Below are 23,177 nucleotides of genomic sequence, written 5' to 3' on the forward strand. Positions count from 1 at the left end.
AAGTGTAGTGTATGTAAATAGTAAGGAGAAACATTCAATAGTTTTATAACAACACTAAGCTTTACCTGGTGGGAGAGAGGAGAAGAGAGAATATCTGACGTGCTTGGGGTCTTTGATTACACTTGTTACTTGTGGAAAGAGTTCATGGAAAGGAGGCTGGTTTCACTGTTGTACTGTGTCTACAATTCTGCAGCTTCTTGCAGTCACAGGCAGAGCAGTTGCCATACCAAGCTGTAATGCATCCAGACAGTATGCTTTCTATAATGCCTTGACAAAATCGGTAAATGGTAAGGGTAATAGTATGCTTTCTATAGTGCCTTGATTATGCTTGTGGGCAGGTTTACTAGACCTACTGGGAGTGGTTTAAACTAATATGGCCGGGGTATAGGAACCAGTATGATAGAGATGAAGATGAGCCAGCAGGTTTACAAGCAGATGATGGGTCTAGCATGAATGTAAGGAAGGACAAGCTAACAAATACAGAGAAAAGAGATAAACTGTAGCACAGAGGGTGAAGAATGCAGGACTGAAGGTGCTGTATTTAAACGCACATAGTATTTGGAATAAGATGGACGAATTTGTGGTGCAATTAGAGATTGGTCGGTATGATGTTGTGGGCATCACTGAGTCATGGCTGAAAGAAGGCCATAGCTGTGAACCTAACATAAAAGGATATACTTTGTATCGAAAGGACAGGCAGGAAGGCATAGGCAGTGGTGTGTCTCTGTTGGTACGAGATGGAATTACACCTTCAGAAAGAGGTGACATAGGTCAGAGAATGTTGATCTCTGTGGGTGGAGTTAAGAAACTGCAAAGGTTTTAAAAAAGCATTATGGAAATCAAATATAGGCCTCCAAATAATAGTGAAGATGTGGGATTGAGATTGCAAAGGGAGCTGGAAAAGACATGTAATAAGGGGAATGGGAAAATTGTAATGGGGGACTTCAATACGCAAGGGGATTGGGAAAATCAATCTGGTGTTGGATTGCAAGAGAGGGAATTTGTTCAACATCTACAAGACGACTTTTTAGAGCAGCTTGTGCTTGAGCCTACTTGGGGAAAGGCCATCGTGGATTAGGTGTTGTGAAACAACCCAGATCTTATTAGGGAGCTTTTAATGTAAAGGAACCCTTAGGAGACAGTGATCACAATATGATTGAATTCATACTGCGATTTAAGAGGAAGATGCATATGTCACATGTATCAGTGTCACAATGGAACAAAGGGAGTTACAGAGGCTTGAGAGAGGAGCTTGCCCAGGTGGTTTGGAGGAGGATACTGGTGGGGATGCGGGCAGAGCAAAGATGGCTGAAGTTTCTGGGAATAGTTCACAAGGCGCAGGATAGATATATCCCACAGAAGAAGTTGTTCTCAAATGGCATGGGTAGGCAACCGTGGCTGACAAGGGAAACTAAAGACTGCATAAAAGTCAAGGAAAGAGCATGTAAGGTAGGAAAAGTGAACGGGAAGTTGGGTGGTTGAGAAGTTTTTAAAATCCAACAAAAGACAACTAAAAAAAAACTATAAGAAGGGAAAAGATAGAATATGAGGGCACGTACAATCAAGCTGGATGAACTCAGCAGGTTGGGCAGCATCCATTGAAATGAGCAGTCAACGTTTCGGGCCAAGACCCTTCGTCAGGAGGGCCCGAAACATTGACTGCTCATTTCAATGGATGCTGCCCAACCTGCTGAGTTCATCCAGCTTGTTTGTACTTGTTTATTTGACCACAGCATCTGCAGTGTACTTTGTGTTAAATATGACGGCACACTAGCCAATAATATAAATCAGGATACCAAAAGTTTTTTTCAGTTATATAAAGAGGAAAGAGAGATGAAAGTTAATATTGAACCACTGGAAAATGATGTTGGTGAGGTAGTAATGGGGGACAAAGAAATGACAGATAAACTTAATGGGTACTTTGCATCTGTCTTCACTGTGGAAGACACTAACAGTGTGCCAGAGGTCTGTGAGTGTCAGGGAGCAGGAGTGAGTGTCACTGCTATTACAAAGGAAAAAGTGGTAGGCTAACTCTAAGGTCTTAAGTTGGATAAATCACCTGGCCCAGATGGACTACATCCCAGAGTCCTGAGAAAGGTTACTGAAGAGATAACGGATGCATTGGTCATGATCTTTCAAAAATCACTTGAGTCTGACTTGGTCCTGGAGGACTGGAATACTGCAAATGTCACTCCACTCTTTAAGAAGGGACGAAAGCAAAAGAAAGGAAATTATAGGCCAGTTAGCCTACCCACAGTGGATGGGAAAGTGTTGGAGTCTATTATTAAGGATGAGGTTTCAGGGTATTTGGGGACTATTGATAAAATAAGTCAAGGTCAGTGTGGTTTCTGTGAAGAGAAATCTTGCCTGACAAATCTGTGAAGAGTTCTTCGAGGAATTAACAAGGGAGAGGCAGTGAATTGATGGCTTTGTGGCAAAGTTCATGGATGATACAAAATTAGGTGGAGGGGTAGGTAGTGCTGAGGAAGCAATGTGATTGCAACAGGACTTAGACAAATTGGAAGAATGGACAAGAAATGGAATTCAGTGTTGGGAAATGTATGATAATGCATTTTGGTAAAAGGAACAATAGCGTGGACTATTATCTAAATGGGGAGGAGGTTCGAACATCAGAGGTGCAGAGGGATTTAGGAGTCCTTGCGCAAGACTCCCAGTAGGTTAATTTACAGGTTGACTGTGTGGTAAAGAAGGCAAATGCAATGTTGGCATTTATTTCAAGGGGAGTAGAATATAAAAGCACAGCGATAATGCTGAGCCTTTATAAGACATTAGTTAGTATTGTCACTTGGAGTACTGTCAACAGTTTTGTGCCCCATATTTCAGAAAGGATGTGTTGTAATTGGAGAGAGTCCAGAGGAGGTTCACGAGGATGATTCTGGGAATGAAGGGGTTAACATATGAGGAGCGTTTAGCAGCTTTGGGCCTGTACTCATTGGAGTCTAGAAGAATGTGGGGGGAAACCTAAGTGAAACCTACCAAATGTTGAAAGGACTAGAAAGGGTGGAATTGGAGAAAATGTTTCCAATGGCGGGGGTATCCAGAACTAGAGAGCACAGCCTCAAAATTGAGCAGTCGCCTTTTAGGACAGAGGTACGGAGGAATTTTTTTTAGCCAGAGAATAGTTTATCTGTGGAATGTTCTGCCATTGACTGCAGTGGAGGCCAGGTCAGTGGATGGAAGTTGATCATTTATTGATTGGTCAGGGCATCTAAATATATGGTGGGAAGGTAGGTGTATGGGGTTGAATGGGTTCCGGGATCAGCCATGATGCAATGGTAGAGCAGACTCGATAGGTTGAATGGCCTAGTTCTGCTCCAGGTCTTATGGGTCAATGGCATCATGCCAAATTTCTTTAGACTCCTGAGGAAGTAGAGGTGCTAGTCAGGCATTTTTGGCTGTGGCACATACAGATTGGACCAGGACAGGGTAATAGTAATGTTTACTTCCAAGAACTTGAAGCTCTCAACCATCTTGACCTGGCAACCAATGATGTAAACAGGAGAATGTACCCCGACCCCCTTCTGAAGTCAGTGACCAAGCTCTTTCCCTTTGCTGACATCGAGGGAAATATTGTTGTCATGGCATCATGTGTACTGAGCTCTCTATCTCCCTCCTGTACCCCGATTCATTGTTACTTGAGATTTGGTGCACTACGTTGGTATCATCTGCAGATAAAGTTACAGCAGAATCTGGTCAAGGTGTCTTGAGCGTACAGGGAGTAGAGTATGGAGCTAAGGATGTAACCTTATGGAGTGTTGAAAATAATAATGCTGGAGGTATTGCTCCTACCCTTACAGACTTGTCTGCACTTATCTTTTGTTTCTCTGACAATCTGCCTGTCTTTTATAAGCCATGTCTGCTATCACTGAACCTTTATTCTAAGCTCTGTCCAAGAAAAGATTATCAGGTGGGCAGAGAAAAGATTAAAGATATACTCAAAAGTCTCTTTAAAGAAGTGCAGTACTTCCCACTGACTCCCAGGAACCTCAAGCTCATGACCACTCAAAGTACATAAAAAATATTGGCAGGACATTGAAGCCCTGTGTAAGCACACTTCCTTATAGACTACACACATCCTTGTTGGGACGTTACTACAGTTCCGACATTAACCCGAGAAGCCACCTAAGAAACTACAAAACCAGATTTGAAACAAGTCTTCGTTGATTCCTCGGCATTGTTGAAGAAGATTTCTTTTTATTTTCTTCTCCTAATCTTCTGACAGTTACAGTGCTGCTCACTGAGATTTCTCAATGTACAAAGAATGTTTCACACCAAGTTAACTACATTTAAACCAGTTTTCTACCTAATTCACTTACCTCCCAAAATGTGGAACCATCAGTATTGCAAATCTTCCAAAAGGCATAAATTGGAATACAGATTACTGAGGAGAGTGCCATCAGGAAACCAAGAGTGACAGCCCACGTTGGGTAGATGTAGTTATTGTAAGTGATGGGCTTATACTGGATCACAGTGAACACCAGTATGAACTAGAGGGAACAAATAAAAATATGATTGATTATAAAGCTAAATTTACATTACCAATCAATGGAATTTACAATAAAGCATAAATTCTCTCATGAATTTTTCTTATTTATTTAAGTCATTCCTCTCATTAACAATCTTTTGTCTTTAGTTTCTTATGTCAATCTGCTGATTGTTCTTAGAAGGTTATTGGAAAATCCTTTCTCATGTTCTCCACACAGAAGGATATGTTTAGAAACAATTCATCCCAAGGCCCAGGCCTGTACCAGTGGGTGCTGAAATAGGGAGAGTTCCTGTTTATTAACAAATATTTTTCTTGTGCAGACTATCTCTGTAGACTGGCTGCCATCAAAAACAAAAAAAAAATACAAAAACAACGAATATACTTTAGAAATAGTTTGTTTGCTGTAAAATGGGTTAGGACTTCCTACGTGGGATGAGAAAGGTGCCTTATAAATGCAAATCTTTTAAAAAGAATTCAGGCTTTTATTTGCACACTGAATTTACTTTTGGCATGAAGTGGCCAGTCCAAAGGTTAGAAACACCCTGGATATGGTAATGCAGCACACTATTATTCCTCTACTGTGGTGGGAATTAGCCTCCAAATGAAACTGTCTCCTCTGATGGATTCCTGGTGCTCACAGTGTTTGAAGGGAAGTGATCAACAAGAGTTTGCAGAAATAGAGAAAAGAAGGTGAGTCACCCTGGACCATTCCTGCTCCCTCGAAAAGGCCAGTTTAAAATGGCCCTGGCAGAGGCCTGGAAGCAGCGCAGCCACTCTCTTCCTGGCATGGGGAATGGTGCATGGTAATGCAACATGTAAACAGAGGAAGACAAAGAAATGTTAATATTTGGGTGAACAAAACTAGTATTATCCAATTACTCCCCTTTAATTAATATATAATTGGCCCTCAGCAAGCCAAATGAATAGTTACATAATTGAGAGAAGGTATAAATTGGGCTATAGATAGGTTCCAAGCCCCTCCCCCATTCATATTCCCACTCCACCTTTGTATCCTAATGATTTTGTTCCTGTTAAGGAATGTTTTCCATTCTTGTACCAATGACATGAACAAGCACTCATAAGCTCAGTGCTTATGCACGTGAGGTACAAAGTGGATGTTCCCAGTTCATGATGCTTCAACCATACGTCTCAACCATTAGCCACTTAAGATTAAAATCCTTCCCCTGTAGCATCACATTGACATGCAAAACTCATTAGGCAGCCATTCTTCTGTCCTCATAAAAAAAGTTGTAGATCCAAAGCTTTAACTCTTTTTCTCAGAGCGGATGTTCTCTAACCTGTTGAGAACCTCCAGCGTGGCCTAATTCCCTTATATCCTTCTGTGAAGTTATCTTTATGTTACGGTTAATACTCCAAATTTGTAATGTGAAGAGTCAAACACATTGGGTCCTCAGTTCAGCATGTGAATTTCATTTTTCCTACACTATCATAGCTTTCAAAGTAAAAAAGTAAATCTAACCCCCACGTCTTTGGAACTTGAATCCAGTTACTGGATATGAAATGATAGAGTTCTAACTCAATGTATTCAAGAGAATTGTAGTGAAATGCGACAACTGCTTCTTACTCGTTTTTAAAACAACTTTACTTATGCATCTAATGGGTACTTACAAAGATAATGCTGGGAGAAACAAAACGCCAGCAAATTTGGAAGAACTTTGGAGGTGGAAAACCAAGCATCATCTCAACATCCTTGAAGTAGTTATTATGTCCTGAAAAAGGCAAGAGAAAATAATGAGAGTGTATTGAAATCCAGAATTCACGCAACCTTTTCCACATTTTATTTGAGTTAGCAGTCAGTTAGCAGAAACACCTCTATTTACAGTGACATGACAGTACCAATTTTCTTTAAATAAAAATCACAAACTAAGTTTTAAATATTGTATATCCCAAAGGAAAGCATTTTAATTCATGCATCAATCAGCATAAACAGTGACGTAAATCTCTTTTGATCCAATTTCTGTTATTAAGCATGCAAAGTGAACTGCACACATTGTAAGCATCATCCAATTTGAAAAATACAATAGTGAAAGGACATTACTAATATCAAAAAGTTACAAAAAAATTAATGAACAACTTTTATTTTGGGTAGCAAATATTTCATTTGTTGAAAAATAGTAGGTAATCTTTGCTCTCAAAAAGCATTTTGAATGCTTCATTATTTAACGCAACAGAATTTTATGAATGATTCACTTAATACGTAGTATATAGTATTTTGGGTAATTAATAAATCACTATAAATGATTTAGTAAGTAAATCTAAGTATATAAATGATATGTTGTTCACTGTGGCACATCAGGTGGCATTTTTGTTGTTTCCATGAGATTTGACTGTTTTTTTACAAAGCTGAGTTGCTAGCTTGACACTCAACTCAGTACGTATGGAAAGCGTGCAAGGTGCCGGCTGGATTCAAACTCAGGACCACTCGCTCCATGTCCGGTGCTGATACTAGAACACTACCGTCTGATTTACGTCACATAAAATGTCTACATCCAGTGTGCAGTGCAGTATGGCCAAATTCTTTGGAACAGTTAACCGCTAACTTTATAAAATACAATGAAGTTAGATTTGTAGTTCCCTTTTATGTTAGCTGTGGACGAAAAGGAAATCTCATGTGTTTAGATTTAAAGTGCATTTCAATGAATCATTGAACAACAATGCGGTCTTGGGGTTCAGATAATACTCTGCTGGACAACTACACCAGAAAAGATTTTTGAAAACATTTAATAGTAGAAACCAAATCATACAAGCAAGATACCAGGAGACAAGGTGAGCTGGCTGTGGCCAATGGTTCTAAAGGGAAGTGTGAAGTGCAGCCGGTTATTTGATTTAATTTAGAGATACAGTGTGGAATAGCCTCCTCCAGCCCAACGAGCCACGTTGCACAGCAACCCACCTATTTAAGCCCAGCCTAATCAAAGGACAATTTACAATGGATTGTGGGAGGAGACTGGAGCACCCGGAGGATTTGGGTCTGCAGATTTGGATGTAGCCATTATTTTAAAATTATTTTTGCTTAGTTTAATGTCCTGATTATTTCAGAAGCTTTCATATGTTTATCATTTATTTGTTACACATTTAAAACATATATACTATTTGGATCTAATTGTTTTTAAGTTTACTGGAATGTCATGTACTTGAAATTCCTGACCGATTTACAAGTGAGCATGCTCTGCCCCAATACCGAAGACTGTCAGTCTTCATGATGAGTCTGAGCAGGGCCCCTGCACTGTGCCTCCCGCAGCATCATGTCAGATGTCAGCAGAGTGGCGCAATGGCATCTGCGCCGGACTCCGGAGCGAAGGTTCCCGAGTTCCGATCCAAGTCGGGCCGCCAACCCCCCCCCCCCCATCGAGTATGCTTGAGTGTCGAGCTAGCCACTCGGCCTTGTAAAAAAAAGGGTCGAGTCAGGAACGTTCATACCGTGACCCGGTTAATCTGAAAGGAGACCAATCCTGACACCACGCACCAGACAAGAATGGCTCACTGACTGGTGCGACACTCTAAAAAAAAGCAGTGTGTAGGACTCTGGTAACTGTGGTGACCGTGATTGCCAATTACAGCAACTGTTCTGTCGCTTAGCAGTGGTTGTTTATCGAACTAGAGGCCCAGTGGTGTTGCCCAGGGCTTGGAAATAGCCCACTGCTATTTTATCATCTATATCACCACTTTAGATGATAGTGTAACAAGACACTGTTGGTAGTTTGTAAATGACACTAAGACAGGAGGTGCTGCTTACAGCGAAGGTGGTCATTAGAATTTACAGAGAAACCTGATCAGCTGGGTAAATAGGCCAAGGAATAACAAGTGGAGATTAAGTCAGATAAATGTCAGCTGTTGCATTTTGGGAATGCAAAGGGGGGTAGGGCTTTAAAGATAAATGGTATGACCCTGGGTAGTGTCGAAGAACAGAGGGATCCTTGGAGATCAGGGACATGGTTCCCTGAAAGTGGTGTCACAGTTGCACAGGATACTGAAGAGAGCTTCTGACATGCAGTCCTTCAGCCAGGTCACTGAGTACTGAAGTTGAGATGTCATGTTGTAGTTGTTGTAAGGCCACATTTGTTCAGTTTCGGCCACCCTGTTATAGGAAGGACTCCATTATGAGGGAAAGGGTGCAGAGGAGGTTTATGAGGATGTTACCAGGCAGAGAGCCTGAGCAGAATGGAACATTTTTCACTGGTTTGCAGGAGAATGAGGGGTGATCTACAAGACGTACAAAATTATGAGGTGTGAAGACAGAGCGCACAGTCGTTTCCACAGGATTGGGGGATCAAAAACTAGATGGCATAGACTTAAGGTGAGAGGGGAAAATTACAATAGGAACCCGAGGGGCAACTTTTTCACCCAGAGAGTGGTCCACATGTGGGACGAGCTGCCAGAGGAAGTAATTGAGGTAGGTGCATTAACTACATTTAAAAGTTACTTGAAGAGGTACATAGAGCAGAAATGTTTAGAGCAGTGGTTCCAAACCTTTTTAATGCTATGGACCACTACCATTAACCAAGGGGTCTGTGGACCCCAGGTTGGGAACCCTGGTTCAGAGGGATATGGCCCAAATGCAAGTGAATGGTACTAGTTTTGATTGGAATCTTGGTTGACAGGGATTAATTGTGCCAAACAGCCTGCTTCCATGCTGTATGACTCTGAGTAAATGCAGGTCTAGTTCAGGCACATAGGCATACTTATCTACAGTATAAATGTCATAAAAATAGAACTGCAAATGTTCAAAATCAGAAATTTAAAAAATGAAAATTTGCTGGAAGGACACAGGTAGCATGTGTGGAAATAGATGTCAAAACTGCCAAGGCATGCAGACCTGTAGCATTAACTTTTTCTTTCTGCAAATGCTGAGCCCTTCCAGCATTTTCTGTTTTAATTCAGCTAATTTAGTCCATCAGAATGATACTTTGGCATATCAGGGACACTGGTCAATTGTCCAGGTGTAAGCACTGACAAATAGGTGTTTGACATGCTCAAATCATGCTTACATTAAATCAGCCTAACCTGCATTGCCATTTACTTACCATAAATATACATGATCGCAATACACATAATGCAGGAAATCACCACTAGTGAAAAGCTGGCTGCATAGTTATCCATGAGAAGGAGCCAGTAAATGCCAGCCTATGGTAGAAAGGCAAAAGAATACCAATTATTTGCTGACTGAACAAATCCATTTAAAGACATAGGGCTCAAAATTCTTCCACGCTCAACTAATTATGGAAAAGGGCATTGTGGAGGGGATGCTGCTTGTTTAGTATTTGGTCACACAGAGTCATGTCTTTCTTCTGCTCTCTCTGCCACAGTGGATACAGAGTGCAGATTATGTCCGTCTGGAGAACTGAGGAGAGGTAGATATTAATCTTCAGATCAAATCAGAGGGGACAAAATCAGGACCTTGGGACTCAGAAATAATCATCGTGAATCACTAATTTGAGGTAACTTGCTAGCTACTGGGAGGTGGGAACATGACTGGCCCAAGTGACTGGGGGCCTGAATATCAACTGTGGAATCATTGACATGAGGAGGTTGTGTAAGAGGGGTTTGGTGTGTATTTAAAGATGCCCCGTTCTCTCCAGTATTCATGCAATAATCTGATAAATGACTCCCCTTCTAACTTGTGCAAAAGCAAATTGTGTACATGCTGTGATAGCTGACTTCGGTTGCTGTAATGGTTCGATGAGATACTAGAAGTGGCATTAAACTGCCCATCATTTGACACTCAAAGTGGCTTCTGCCAAGAAACACAAATGTATCACTGTTTGTAAGAAGCTGCCTTACACATCTAGCACATTAAGTTACCGTAGATTTCGCACTACAGAGCGCACCTGATTAAAAGCCGCTGGCTCTAATTTTAGAAAGAAAATCAATTTTGTACTTGTACAAGCCGCACCGGATTTTAGGCCGCAGGTGTCCCACGTTGTAATATGAGATATTTACACAGAAAGATATTACACGTGAGGATTTTTTAACTTTTAATTAAATCCATATGGTAACATAAACAAATCCATATTGCAAATGCTTTTTTTCGAACCGTGCCTGTAACACGGCTACTTTTAAATATACATACGTATCGATAACACACAAATTACGTTGCGTATACATTCCAATATCTCCTAACGACTGGTAAAAAAATATATACTGCAGCCTACCAGGAAAAGTTATTGATCGCCTTTAACTTAAAAGCAGCGTTTTCGCTCGGGTCTAATGCCCCCACCTTCCCGTTTATTGCAAACCGGTATTTCCCACAAGACGCAGCGAAACTGGATGTGACGTCATAGTATCCCGGGATGTAGTACTTCTAACTTTAACTAGAAAATACTAACAAATGAATTACTAAGCGAAAATATTATAAACTAAATAACTGCCATAAAGGCAGCACAATGCTTTTCTTCGAGTGTTTTCCATGTTGATGAGGGTGAGTACAAATGACTGATTTACAATAATTTAATTGTGAAAGTGCGCTTGATTTATCGTACAATTTCATTGGACCTCTGTGAACTACTCATCAATTTTATTGGTCTACTGTTACGAGGCAAAATGTTTTTGGCGGCATGAAAAAAAATCATGCATTAGCCGCACCGTAGTAAAGGCCGCAGTGTTCAAAGCTGTTCAAAATGTGGGAAAAAAGTAGCGGCTTATAATCCGACATCTACGGTAAGTAAAATTGTGTAGGGGATTTTGTTGCTCAGAGCTGTTATATCTCTCTATAGTTATTCAAATTAACTAACAAAATTCTTCAAGTTGTGATTCAATGGATAAGTAATTTATTTTAAGCAATTTTTTGACACTTCTGACATTAGAAACCACAGATTCATGTAGCACCAAAACACCTTGAACCATTAACAGATCTATGTTCTCACATTATTTATTTTGTACATTTTAAATTTGATGCTCTTGTTATTTGTAGGGTGAAGAACATGTTTAAGATCGTAAGTCTTAAATAAAAATAAACTGGATTAATTATAATCTACTATTTTTGGAACTATACGCAAAATTATGTAAAACTACAGTATATCAGGAATAGTTCACTGTCACCTAAAGTCTACTTTAGAAACATGCATGGAATATGCTTGCCACAAATGAAATATTAACTTTGGTTTAACCAGGATCAAACTTATCTTTCAATACAAATGTTTGAACAAGATTTCCTCTACTTATATAAACAGAACTTTTATTTAAAAAAGTATGCATTATTTATTCTCTTACTTGTGTAGTTAGTGAGATTCCTAGAAGAAAGCCAATAACGGCAACTCCTAGGGTGACAAGGGACTTTCGTCTGCGAATCCAATCACTGCCAATTTCATCAACAACAGCAGTGACCAATGTTTCCAGCAGACAGAACTACGGAAGTAACAAGAAGTGTTAGTCTTTGATACACAATATTTACTATGCCAAACATCGGAAACTGACACTGTAGGGTGAACATTGTATTCTAATTGTAATATCCACATTTTACTATACATACAGCATATCCTGAAATAATGTGCATTCAACATCAGATACTGTGTGGTGTACTGGATAACTGAGGGAAACAACTCCCTTCAAAATGAATTTTTGGGACAAATCCCTCAAGTTTCTACAATTCCTACTTATAACGTGGTTTTTGGCCTAAGTATTGTTATTCTGAATAATAAGTCCTATCTCAAGAATTTGCTTGGTGTTGCTCCAGCACAGGCGCTCCATGGTTTGAAGTAATGATGATGAAGCAGGAGTTGCTCAGAGTACGACTGAGAGAGGCATAAATGGTGGTTTCCTATAATGATGGAATGATACCAAGTACCCATCCTACAAAAATATCACAAGGGTTAGTGTATTACATGATAACATTTGGGACAAATGACATAATTATGTTATATAATATTTTGTCATACATAATGCAAAATATAAAAATTAGCACAATGTAATATGTTATACAATATAATTGGACTGTATAGAATATCACATTACATTGTCTATTTTACATTTATGTAGAATATTATGACTTTGTAGTATAGAGTATTATACTATACTGCATAAGTTACAATTAATATCTAATATTCTAGCCTACACAATGATGCTAAATAAAATTTCCCAATCCTAAATTATTTTTTTCTTAGTACAGTATTCAAAGTATCTACATAGATTCATATACCACAGAATTACTCATTCCATTACACTTATACCAACTCTGTGCAAACCTTTCCCCATCATCTTGAAAAGTATTTCATCAATTCCCTTTTGAAATTTAGTATTGTTTCTGTTTTCACCACTCCTTCAGATGTTGCTTTCCAGATTACAGATTACAGCACAGAGGAGGCCCTCCCAGCCTTTCAAGCTGTGCTGCCCAGCAACCCCCGAATTAACCCTAGCCTAAAGATAGGACAATTTACAATGACCAATTAACCTACCAACTAGTAGGTCTTTGGTGTGTGGGAGGAACGAACAGCCTCCTTACAGGCAGTAACGGGAATTGAACCCGGGTCGCCTGTACTGCAAAGCAGTTGTACTAACCACCACGTTACAGTGCCACCCTTAGTATCTCCTCATGCCATCTCTGATTCCTTTTGCCAATTAACTTAGATCTTCACTATCCAACTACCATCCAATGTACCACTGGAAACAATTTCTTCCTATTTATTTATTAAAACCCTTCACCTCTATTAAATCTCCCATTAATCTTTGCTGATGTTAGTTGAGAAACCATGGCTTCAGTAGTCTCTCTGAGTTCCAGCAACATTTATCCCTTTCTAATCAATGTAAGGCACTTAGAAGTGGATGAAATACTCCAGCTGTTCCGCTAAATGGGAGGGAAAAAAGCTGTTAATACCTCAGTACTAGCTACAAGATGCCAACGTGTACCAAAGTGTACCTGTCAAATGATGGTTAGAAATGATTACTTAAAGATAATCTACATATTCCACAACAGATCCTGTTTAAGAGTGGGATTATGCATGGTGTCGATGAGATGTTAATGATGTTGATAGTGACTCAGCCCAGGCATCATGTTAATGGTACTGGAGTATAAGTTTTTTTCCTCCCTGGGATTTAGTTTTGGTATGCAATGAAAGTGACCTTGCTGACTGGGCTGACACCCTGTCCTGCACAGCCATGGAGAATCTTTCACAACAGCGCGGCTTGTTGTATGGGGTCGGGTACCACTCCATCTCCACGGAAGTAAAGTACCAGGCTAATGAAGAAAGAGAGAAATAAAAAAATTCTGTTTTTTAAAAAGCAAGGGATGTTCTTTTTCTCATCATCTTCACTGTATAAATACCAGCATAATGCAATATTTATACATTTCATGAATCCAATGGATATACAGTAACTTCCTTGCCATGTGTTACCTGTTTGGTTTGTAACTATATCGTGGCTAGCCATAGGTAAGATCTAGTTTAAAAAAAAGACAAAAATTGGGGTGAAATTTGCTGCCATTGCGCATTCTTGCATGAACTGTCAATGCTGGAGTATTCATGTCTGCTTCTTTATATTCAAGTGTTCCAGGTCTTCCTGTGTCACAGAGTCAAGTAATTGGCTAATAATGTTTTCTGTAATTTTGATTTATGATCATTATTTTCTTAATATTAAATGTTCATCTGGCATACAAAAACCATTCCAGGTTTGTTTATAAATCAACTGGATCTGTGCTTTACGGAAACCCATATGTAGTCTTCAGCACATATTCAACAAGGCAATTTTTGAAAAAAGAGACTAGGGGGCAATTTTAAGTCAAATCAGACCCTGAGGGTGCAAAAAGTGGCAACATCCTTCTCTGCCAATACTAGATGTCATCCTGATGTTCTAGAATGTCATTTCCATTTCCCACTTCAGACAACACTTCGGTCATTGATTAGCCAGCAGGTATTAGAAACATGTGTTACATTTGTTTGGTTTTGCTTCAATTTATAGGTCAAAAGTCAATGCTGAAACGATTATATCACTTAAATGTTTTGTTACTAAATGTTGTCCATACCTATAATATCCATTACGTTAATGCAGTACACATCAAGATTGCTAGGATCAGCTGCCTCTTGTTAAATGATGCAGAGTTGAGAAGCTCTAAAAATGTTTATACCAGACTCACTCTAAATTGGTCTTAACACATTTTAGTATGTTAATGTATGAGGTATGAAACATTATTTGAAAATGGCATGTTCTCTGACATCATTTACAACAGGATTAGATTCACATGTGGCATTAAGCGGGATCTGAAATTGGATCAGTGATTCCAGACGAAGCAGATGAGAAGTCATTGTTGTTATCTTGAAGATTTTTCAAATCAGTCTTGTTTCATACTCACGACAGAGCTTGAAACTTCCAGTAGTGAAAGCCAAAAAGAGAACTTTGAAACTTCTCCTCAGGATGTTTTACTAAGCATCTTTTTTGAGACATTTGCAGACTCATCATTCTAATTGAGGGTTGCTAATGAAAGAGGAGTAAAGAAAAGTATGTCTCACCTGCGTACCCAACCCCAGAAGAATCAACATGAAGAAAAACAGAAGTGACCAGAAGGGTGAGATCGGCAACAAGGTCAGAGCCTCTGGGTAGGCCACGAAGGCCAGTCCAGGACCGTGATCTGCTACATTTGACACATCAACTCCCAGGTGTTCAGCCATAAATCCAAGAATGGAGAAGATGACAAACCCAGCATAAACACTGGTTGCGCAGTTGGTAATACTTATAATGATGCTGTCTCTGTAACAGAGGGATGGATGTCAGTCACAGTAAGGATGAAATAACAAGTCATTTGCTAAAGAATTAAAGGACTAAAATTTATCCATTTTTAAACACTATTATTTTCTCTTCAGCTCTAATGCAACCCTCAGGAAAGTGGTATCATTTTTGAACATTTTGGTTGTTTCTTTAATGTCTATTAGAGACTGAATTTTTGCATTTCCATTACATGGCAAATTGTGATCAGAGGTCAGAGTCCAAAAGGGTTTTCTCTGAACCAAAGGTTCCCACTGCTGCTCATCAGTCAAGTTTAATTGTTGTTTAACCATATATGAATACTCGTGAGTACAGCCAAATGAGACAGCGTAACTATGGGGTCAAAGTGCAAAGACGTATTACCACCAGTCACACACTGTAAGCACACACAAGATCACAATCACATAATACGAGTCCCAAGCCCCCATCCCCCACTGATGCTGTGGCTTGATGCACAGAGATCCATAAAGACATGTGCCCGATTAGCAGAGTCCAAGCTAGCTTGAACTAGAACTCTTGTGTTTATTTCCTCTCTGTCCATGAAAGCCATTAATATACTGACTCAACAGAACTCTGGCTTTGTTGAAAAGGCCGGGGGCATCAGGATGATTCGGGTTGTTGGGAGTTTTCAATGTTCCCAATGTTCTCATTGCACCATGGTTGGAACCTGAAGAATCCTGACACTTAAAGGAGAGAGGCAGCCACATAATTCATTAAATACGACAGCGAGGTGAACCATCTAGATAATTCACTGTGGGTACTTTGGTTGTAATTTAATTAAACGCTCCCAAGCCAAATATGTATTTACAGAAATGGAAGGTATCCAAGTCACAAGCATTTGTGGGTAGTGTACCAAGTACATCTGCAGTAAATCAAATTTGACAATTATGATTGAGATTTGATACATAATCATAATATAGAAAAAAACCACCAAAACTTTGGCAATATTAGGCTCCGAAAATATCATATTATTGCCTTACTGTAAAAATCAATTTAGGCCAGAATTTCTGCAGAATTAGCTAATCATGAATTGTCAGATGTGGTCATCTGTGAGCTATGCTCATGGTGACACTATTCACTGAAGCAACCTAACACATGTTCCAAAATGTAAGAATAGCTCTCAACAAAGAGCAGAGCCAGGGCCTTACGAAAGAACCTTATTAAGTTTCTACAAACTAAAAGGATGGCAAATACTTTCCTTGCCTGCTCTCAAATGCACCATGTAAGCTTTCCCAAAAGATAACTGCATATGCGGTTGCAATTTAAACAAATAATATGTGAATGATGAAAATGCAATTAAAAAGCGAGGGAATGTGAATTGAATACATAAGTGGGTGCTTTTCCTGTTCAAAGATAAATGCATTTATATGGAAGTAACATTCCCGCACAGCACATGCCACAAATTCAAAGAAATAATAATGGACATAAAAGAAATGGCACATGATCTTAATAAGTACTTTGCATCAGTTTTCACTCTGAAAGATGCCAGTAATGTGCCAAATATTTGAGAGACAAGGGACAGCAGTGAATGTAGTCGCTATTTCCAAGGAGAAGGTGCTTGCAAAACTGAAAGATCTGTGTGTGGAAAGTTGCCTGGACTGGACACACTACACCCCAAGGTTCTGAAAAATGTAGCTTTAGAGATTGCGGAGGTATTGGAATTGATCTTTCAAGAATGGTTCCGAAGAACTGGAAAATAGAAAATATTACTCTACACCTTAAGAAGGGAAAGAGGCAAAAGACAGAAAAGTATAGGCCACTTAGTCTCACTTAAGTGCTTAGTAAGATTTTAGAGTGCATTATAAAGCACAATGTTTTGGGGTACTTGGAAATACATGACAAAATAGGCCAAAGCCAGCATAGTTTCTTTAAGGGGGGATCTTGCCTGACAAATACGTTTGAGTTCTTTGTGGAAGTAACAGACAGGATAAACAAAGGAGAGTCCACCAGAGGGTGGTGAGTGTGTAGAATTCATTGCCACAGATGGTTGAGGAGGATACAACATTATGTACTGTATATTTAAAGCGGAGGTTGATAGGTTCTTGATTAAAAATAGCATCAAAAGTTAAGGGGAGAAAGTGGGATAATGGGGTTGAAAGTAAATTAAATCATTCATGATCAAATGGTGGAGCAGACTCAATGGGCCAAATGGTCTAATTTGCAAAAGCATGCAAAAGTTTGGGAACCCCGGTCAAAATTTCTGTTACTGTGAATAGTTAAAGTGAGTAGAAGATGAACTGATCTCCAAAAGTCATAAAGTTAAAGATGAAACATTCTTTTCAACATTTTAAGCAAGATTGGTGTATTATTTTATTTTGTACAATTTTAGAGTGTAAATCAAAACCCCTGTTTGACTGCAAAAGACCTTCAGGAAGATTAAGCAGACATTTTAAAGTGGTGGTACACTGTTCTACTGTGCAGAGACACCTGCACAAATATGACCTTCATGGAAGAGTCATCAGAAGAAAACCTTTCCTGCATCCTCACCACAAAATTCAGCTTCAGAAGTTTGCAAAGGAACATCTAAACAAGCCTGATGCATTTTGGAAACAAGTCCTGTGGACTGATGAAATTAAAATAGAACTTTTTAGCCGCAATGAGCAAAGGTATGTTTGGAGAAAAAAGGGTGCAGAATTTCATGAAAAGAACACTCCTCCAATTGTTAAGCACGGGAGTGGATCGATTATGCTTTGGACTTGTGTCGCAGCCAGTGGCACGGGGAACATTTCACTGGTAGAGGGAAGAATGAATTCAATTAAATACCAGCAAATTCTGGAGCAAACATCATACCATCTGTAAAAAAGCTGAAGATGAAAAGAGGATGGCTTCTACAACAGGATAATGATCCTAAACACACATCAAAATCCACAATGGACTACCTCAAGAGGCACAAGCTGAAGGTTTTGCCATGGCCATCACAGTCCCCCGACCTAAACATCATCGAAAATCTGTGGATAGACCTCAAAAGAGCAGTGCATGCAAGATGGCCCAAGAATCTCACAGAACTAGAAGCCTTTTGCAAGGAAGAATGGGCAAAAATCCCCCAAACAAGAATTGAAAGACCCTTAGCTGGCTACAGAAAGCATTTACAAGCTGTGAAACTTGCTAAAGGGGGTGTTACTAAGTACTGACCATGCAGGGTGCCCAAACTCTTGCTTTGGGCCCTTTTCCTTTTTTGTTATTTTGAAACTGTAAAAGATGGAAATAAAAAAGTAATCTTGCTTAAAATATTAAAGAAATGTGTCACCTTTAACTTTATGCCTTTTACAGATCAGGTCATCTTTTACTTGCTTAGCTACTCACTGTAACAGAAATTTTGACCAGAGGCGCCCAAACTTTTGCATGCCATTGTATGCCTTATGGTCTTGTATCTTGGAGAAAGTCCAGAGGATTAGGAGACTTATCCTCAAAATGAAAGGGTTAACGTCTGAGGAGTGTTACATGATTTATTTAACAAGAGGGTGGTGAATCTGTGGAATTTATTGCCCCATATGAATATGGAGGCCAAGTCATTGGAAATATTTAAAGCAGAGGTTGATAGTTTCTTATGACAAACAAGAGAAAACCTGCAGATGCTGGAAATCTGATCAATACACACAAAATGCTGGAGGAACTGAGCAGGCCAGGTTTCGGCCCGAAACGTTGACTGTACTTTTTCCCATAGATGTTGCCTAGCCTGCTGAGTTCCTCCAGCATTTTGTGTGTGTTGATAGTTTCTTGTTTAGTGAGGGTGTCAAAGGCTACAGGGAGAAGCATTGCAAATGTGGATGAGAGGGAATAAACAATCATCCATGACTGAAAGGCAGAGCAAACTCGATAGGCTGAATGTCTTAAACCTGCTCCTATGTCTTACGGTGTTCTGATCTTATGACTCACAATTTACCACAGCCAAGGAATGGACAGTGCTTATCTATATAGTCCTTCATTATCCATTACTGAAAGTTTGCACTTGAGTTGGCACCAGTACTGCCAGAAATTTTAAACCCTTCAATGAAGAAATTTTAGAACATGATTCCAAAGAAGGAAGAAAATAAGAAAATGCTTGCAAACCTGAAGCAGTTATTGTGGAACTTGTTGTAAGAAGCCATGGTTATTAGGCCTCCCCAAGCACATCCCAGAGAGTAGAAAATTTGGGAAGCAGCATCACCCCATACCTGGAAATGAATACAAATGGAATGAATGTTAGCATTTTTCAATATTTGCAATGAAGGTAGTGATTAAATTTTAAGTTGGGATTGTGTTTGCCTGAGTTTCCCCACAACCTCTTCTGTGGGAATGGTAACGTACACTAGCAACATTACCTCGCAATCACAGTGCAACTTTTTAAATTTCCCATCATTTTTCTCTACTGGATTCATCAACAGGGTTAATGTGGCACACTTGTCCATGGTCACAGCAACAGGCTAGAACTTCATCAATTTAGTGGTGGTTTATAGATTAATGTTTTATGATTTTCAGAAGTGCCTGAAGCGGCTTATTTTAAAAAGTGGGCAAGAGGGGACATGTGTGGAAGAGATTGGTGGGCAACTGTACATCCAGTACGGCCTTGACAAGCAGATGACCCACTGTGCTCCACTGTAGCTGAATGCTTCACTCAGTATTTTGCCTGGTCTCGCTTTAAAATCAACCCTTATCCTAAGATGGCTTTAGAGTGTAAAAGCAGATCATATATCCAATCAAGTATTTACCAAATCAGCTACTTCTAACCCCCCACCCTTTCCCTGAGACCCTGTGAAATTTTCTTTTCAGAGACTCAACCAGATCCTAATTGAATCCTGCAATTAAATGTACCACCACAATTACTCTGTCAGTGCATTCTTGACCTTAATTATTTGCAGCAACTCTCAGCAGCACTTCCGGTCAAGATGCCGCCTACGTGCAACGCTTCTTCGGTTGACATCTTCTGGATGGATCAAGGAACCATACTTCTCACTTCTTCTTTTACATTTGTTTTTCATCCTGAATGTGATCCTGGAAGAGTTGGGAGTCTGTGATTTGCAGTTCGGAGATTGGTTGGGTGTTTCAACGCTCTGCAGTCTCTGAGAGGATTCCGGGAGGACATTGGAAAAAAGTTGGAATTTCCCCATGGGGATGAATAAAGTATCTATCTATCTATCTATCTATCTAAGCAGCGTGTGTGAACCTTGTGCGAAGAAGGCTGCGGGGTGTGAACCGATGTTCGACTCCATTTTGTCACTTAAAGCTTCCATTGTTCACCGATTAAAGCAACGAGGGAGAATGAAACATTGAGGTGTGTTACATGCTCACAGTTTGAACACGGGACAGTGGGATGATGTAATTGTCTCATGACCGTGGAGTGATAGCATGTTCCAAACCGTATTTAAATCAAGCCGCGGTTTGTGACTCAGTTCTCATTTATTATTTTTGTGCAAACGTTGTTGTTCCCGGTGGGAGGTGTGGAGGCTCCACCGTTTTTTTGTTTGTTGCATGTTTATTTTTCCCTTACAGTCCAGTATCGGAGAGTGAAGGCATTACCGAAGTTATCCGAGTTCAAAGGATTGGATAAAGTTAATGTTGTTCAGCATCTTGGGAATGATCGACCTTTTTTTTTGGAGTTTGCTCAGGAATTGTGGCATGCACATTTGAGTTGAACCCCTGAAAGGTCAGGAAGGTTTCTGCAGTGACCACCCTCCAGTCAAAAGGTCAGTTCCTTTTATTTCTTCGTGATTTCTGCAAACAAGGCATCTCCCAGTTGTGGGATCCGTAGATCGTTGTTACTTTGAAGGAATCGTTTGTTTCGGGGAAGTCTCTCCTTACTGTCTGTATAAATCACACGGACTTTTGAATTTATCACTTTAAGTCTGTGCTTGGATGAGAACTCGTTAAGAACAGTTTCTAAGTTTGACCGTTTGTTAGATATTGCCGCCTAACTGTTAACTTCCGGTTAAGTTAGTAGTTTGTTTACTTTTCTAAGTTTTGAGCAAAGGTTAATAAATCTCGGGATTTGTTCTAAACCCTGTCTCAGTTCCATATTCATTGCTGCTGCATTTGTAACAGGTGAATGTGGATGGTGAGTGCCGGCTGCCTGCGTTTCCATTGCTGGGATGTCGCTCCGCTACTGGAGAGGGGAGACTGCCTTCTGATCACTGGAGGATTCTCTGCTGCCACAGGGGGAAAGGCCTGGAGAACGTTACCCAGGTTTTCTGCGTTTTGGATATGGACTTTTTTTTCAGTTTTGTGTTTTTTTTATATTCTGTGTTTTTTGCCTGATCTTTCTCATTTTTTGTGTGCAAGGGAGGGAGATTTGGGGGTCAATGTGCCTGTTCCATCTTTGTTCATTTTTTTGTGTAATGAGGAGGGATTTGGGGGTTGCTGACGGTGCTGCTGATCTTTCTTTGTTTCATGTCTATCGGGAGAAAAAATAATTTCAGAGTTGTATTCTTTATAATAAATGAACCTTTGAAAACAGAGTCATTTACATCCCCTCTCAATCTCCTTTTATAAAAAAAAAAACTGAGATTGGAAGTTTTTAATTAGGGGAAATCAGGGCACAAATCCTACTCCAATCAACTGACTCAAGACCCAATAGAGTACAACACTTTTATTGTTTCTAACTATTGTTTGGTGGAAACTTGCAGATGTGAGGCTGGTTGCAATTGGCTCCCCACTTCTTCCTCTCAGTAAGGGAGCGCTGCTGCATGATTGCACAGAGAACACTGTGGGCTAAGTCCACAGAAAATAACTTAGTACAATATCACCACATACCCTGGGCAACACAATATTTTGTGACCAAGTCTTAAGCTATAACTGGCTCACCTTTGCATCCAAAATCTTGTCCCACTGAGGAGTGAGATAGTAAGTGATGCCATTTAAAGCTCCTTTCAGTGTTATCCCCCGGACAAACAGAATAGTCAGCACGACATATGGAAACGTTGCGGTAAAGTACACCACCTATAAGAGTAATGCACCCTGTCAGTTCCAGATGTGCAGACATCACTGATGGAAGTTCCCTGTCCAGCAGGTTTTTTTAATAGAATGTAGCAGCAATATTAAAACACAGAATCTGATCATTGGTCAAAGAGGGTTTTCCCAGTTATATACAGCTGAGAGGACCATTGTCCATTTGTGGAGACGTACAAAACTGGATACAAAAACCATTTAAGGTCAAGCTGTTTTGCAGAAACACCAGTTTTCCAAATTCGTTTAGAACAAGCATCACAGCATTTTTTTTCCTTTTTAAAGATTTCAGAGCACTGCTGGCATGTGTCGCAGAGTGACAGAACAAAACAGAGCTCTTGGAAAATCTTCCACAGCCAACTAGTGACTAGTCCCCTTTACATTCAGAGTACAGTGCAGTCTGCTTAAATAAATAACATGCTTTCCATTACAGTATTGATGTGGATTCACTGTTGGAGCGTCATGACATTAAGCACAATGGGTGAGCCCGTGCAATGAGAAACTGGGGGAGTCTACTCTCAGTACAGATTAACATGGTTTAGTATGCTCTGCAACAGCCACTCACTCACAGGGTAGAATGAGTCATTCATACTGCTGTGCAAAGCTTCTGAATTGAGAATTAATTCATTAAATCTACTACTAAAAGTGTTCACAATTTGCAAAACTGTCCAAATTGAGAAAAACTGGAGGGTACACAAGATATTGCCGATGCTAGAATCGGAATTGGAACAAAATGAAACCGCTGGAGCAAGTCAGCAGGTCAAGCAGCATCTACGTGGGGTGAGAACTGTTAATGTTTTGGATTGGGACCCTGTCTCAGGTGTTAATGCAGAGCCTCAGCCAACAGCTCCTCTCTCCCCCACTGTTACCGATCAGCCCTGTTGGCTTCCCCCAGCAGAACGCTAACTATTTAATCTTTTTGAATACCTTCACTATTCGGTCAGTTAATCGGGAAGAAAATTACCTCACAGAACACTGACAAAAATTTGCAAGGAAGTGGCTCTGCTTCGCTGTTAAGAAGACTTCACGACAATTTGTGCTC

At 39.9% G+C, this 23,177-nt stretch overlaps 1 protein-coding gene across 5 annotated transcripts in view; it reads right to left on the reverse strand.

Moving 5' to 3' along the window:
- The window catches only part of slc6a9 (solute carrier family 6 member 9), a 257,010-nt gene that overhangs the window by 8,839 nt on the left and 224,994 nt on the right, over positions 1-23,177 (reverse strand). For all 5 annotated transcript variants that reach the window (XM_073062905.1, XM_073062907.1, XM_073062908.1 and 2 more), the window contains 7 exons: positions 21,995-22,129; positions 19,268-19,371; positions 14,965-15,202; positions 11,738-11,872; positions 9,553-9,652; positions 6,137-6,237; positions 4,338-4,508 (listed from right to left, as the gene is read on the reverse strand). In XM_073062905.1, the coding sequence (XP_072919006.1) occupies positions 4,338-4,508; positions 6,137-6,237; positions 9,553-9,652; positions 11,738-11,872; positions 14,965-15,202; positions 19,268-19,371; positions 21,995-22,129 (984 nt within the window). The remainder of the gene's footprint in view (positions 1-4,337; positions 4,509-6,136; positions 6,238-9,552; positions 9,653-11,737; positions 11,873-14,964; positions 15,203-19,267; positions 19,372-21,994; positions 22,130-23,177) is intronic.

This window comes from Hemitrygon akajei, chromosome 12 (assembly GCF_048418815.1).
Source record: "Hemitrygon akajei chromosome 12, sHemAka1.3, whole genome shotgun sequence".
In the NCBI taxonomy this organism is placed as follows: domain Eukaryota; kingdom Metazoa; phylum Chordata; class Chondrichthyes; order Myliobatiformes; family Dasyatidae; genus Hemitrygon; species Hemitrygon akajei.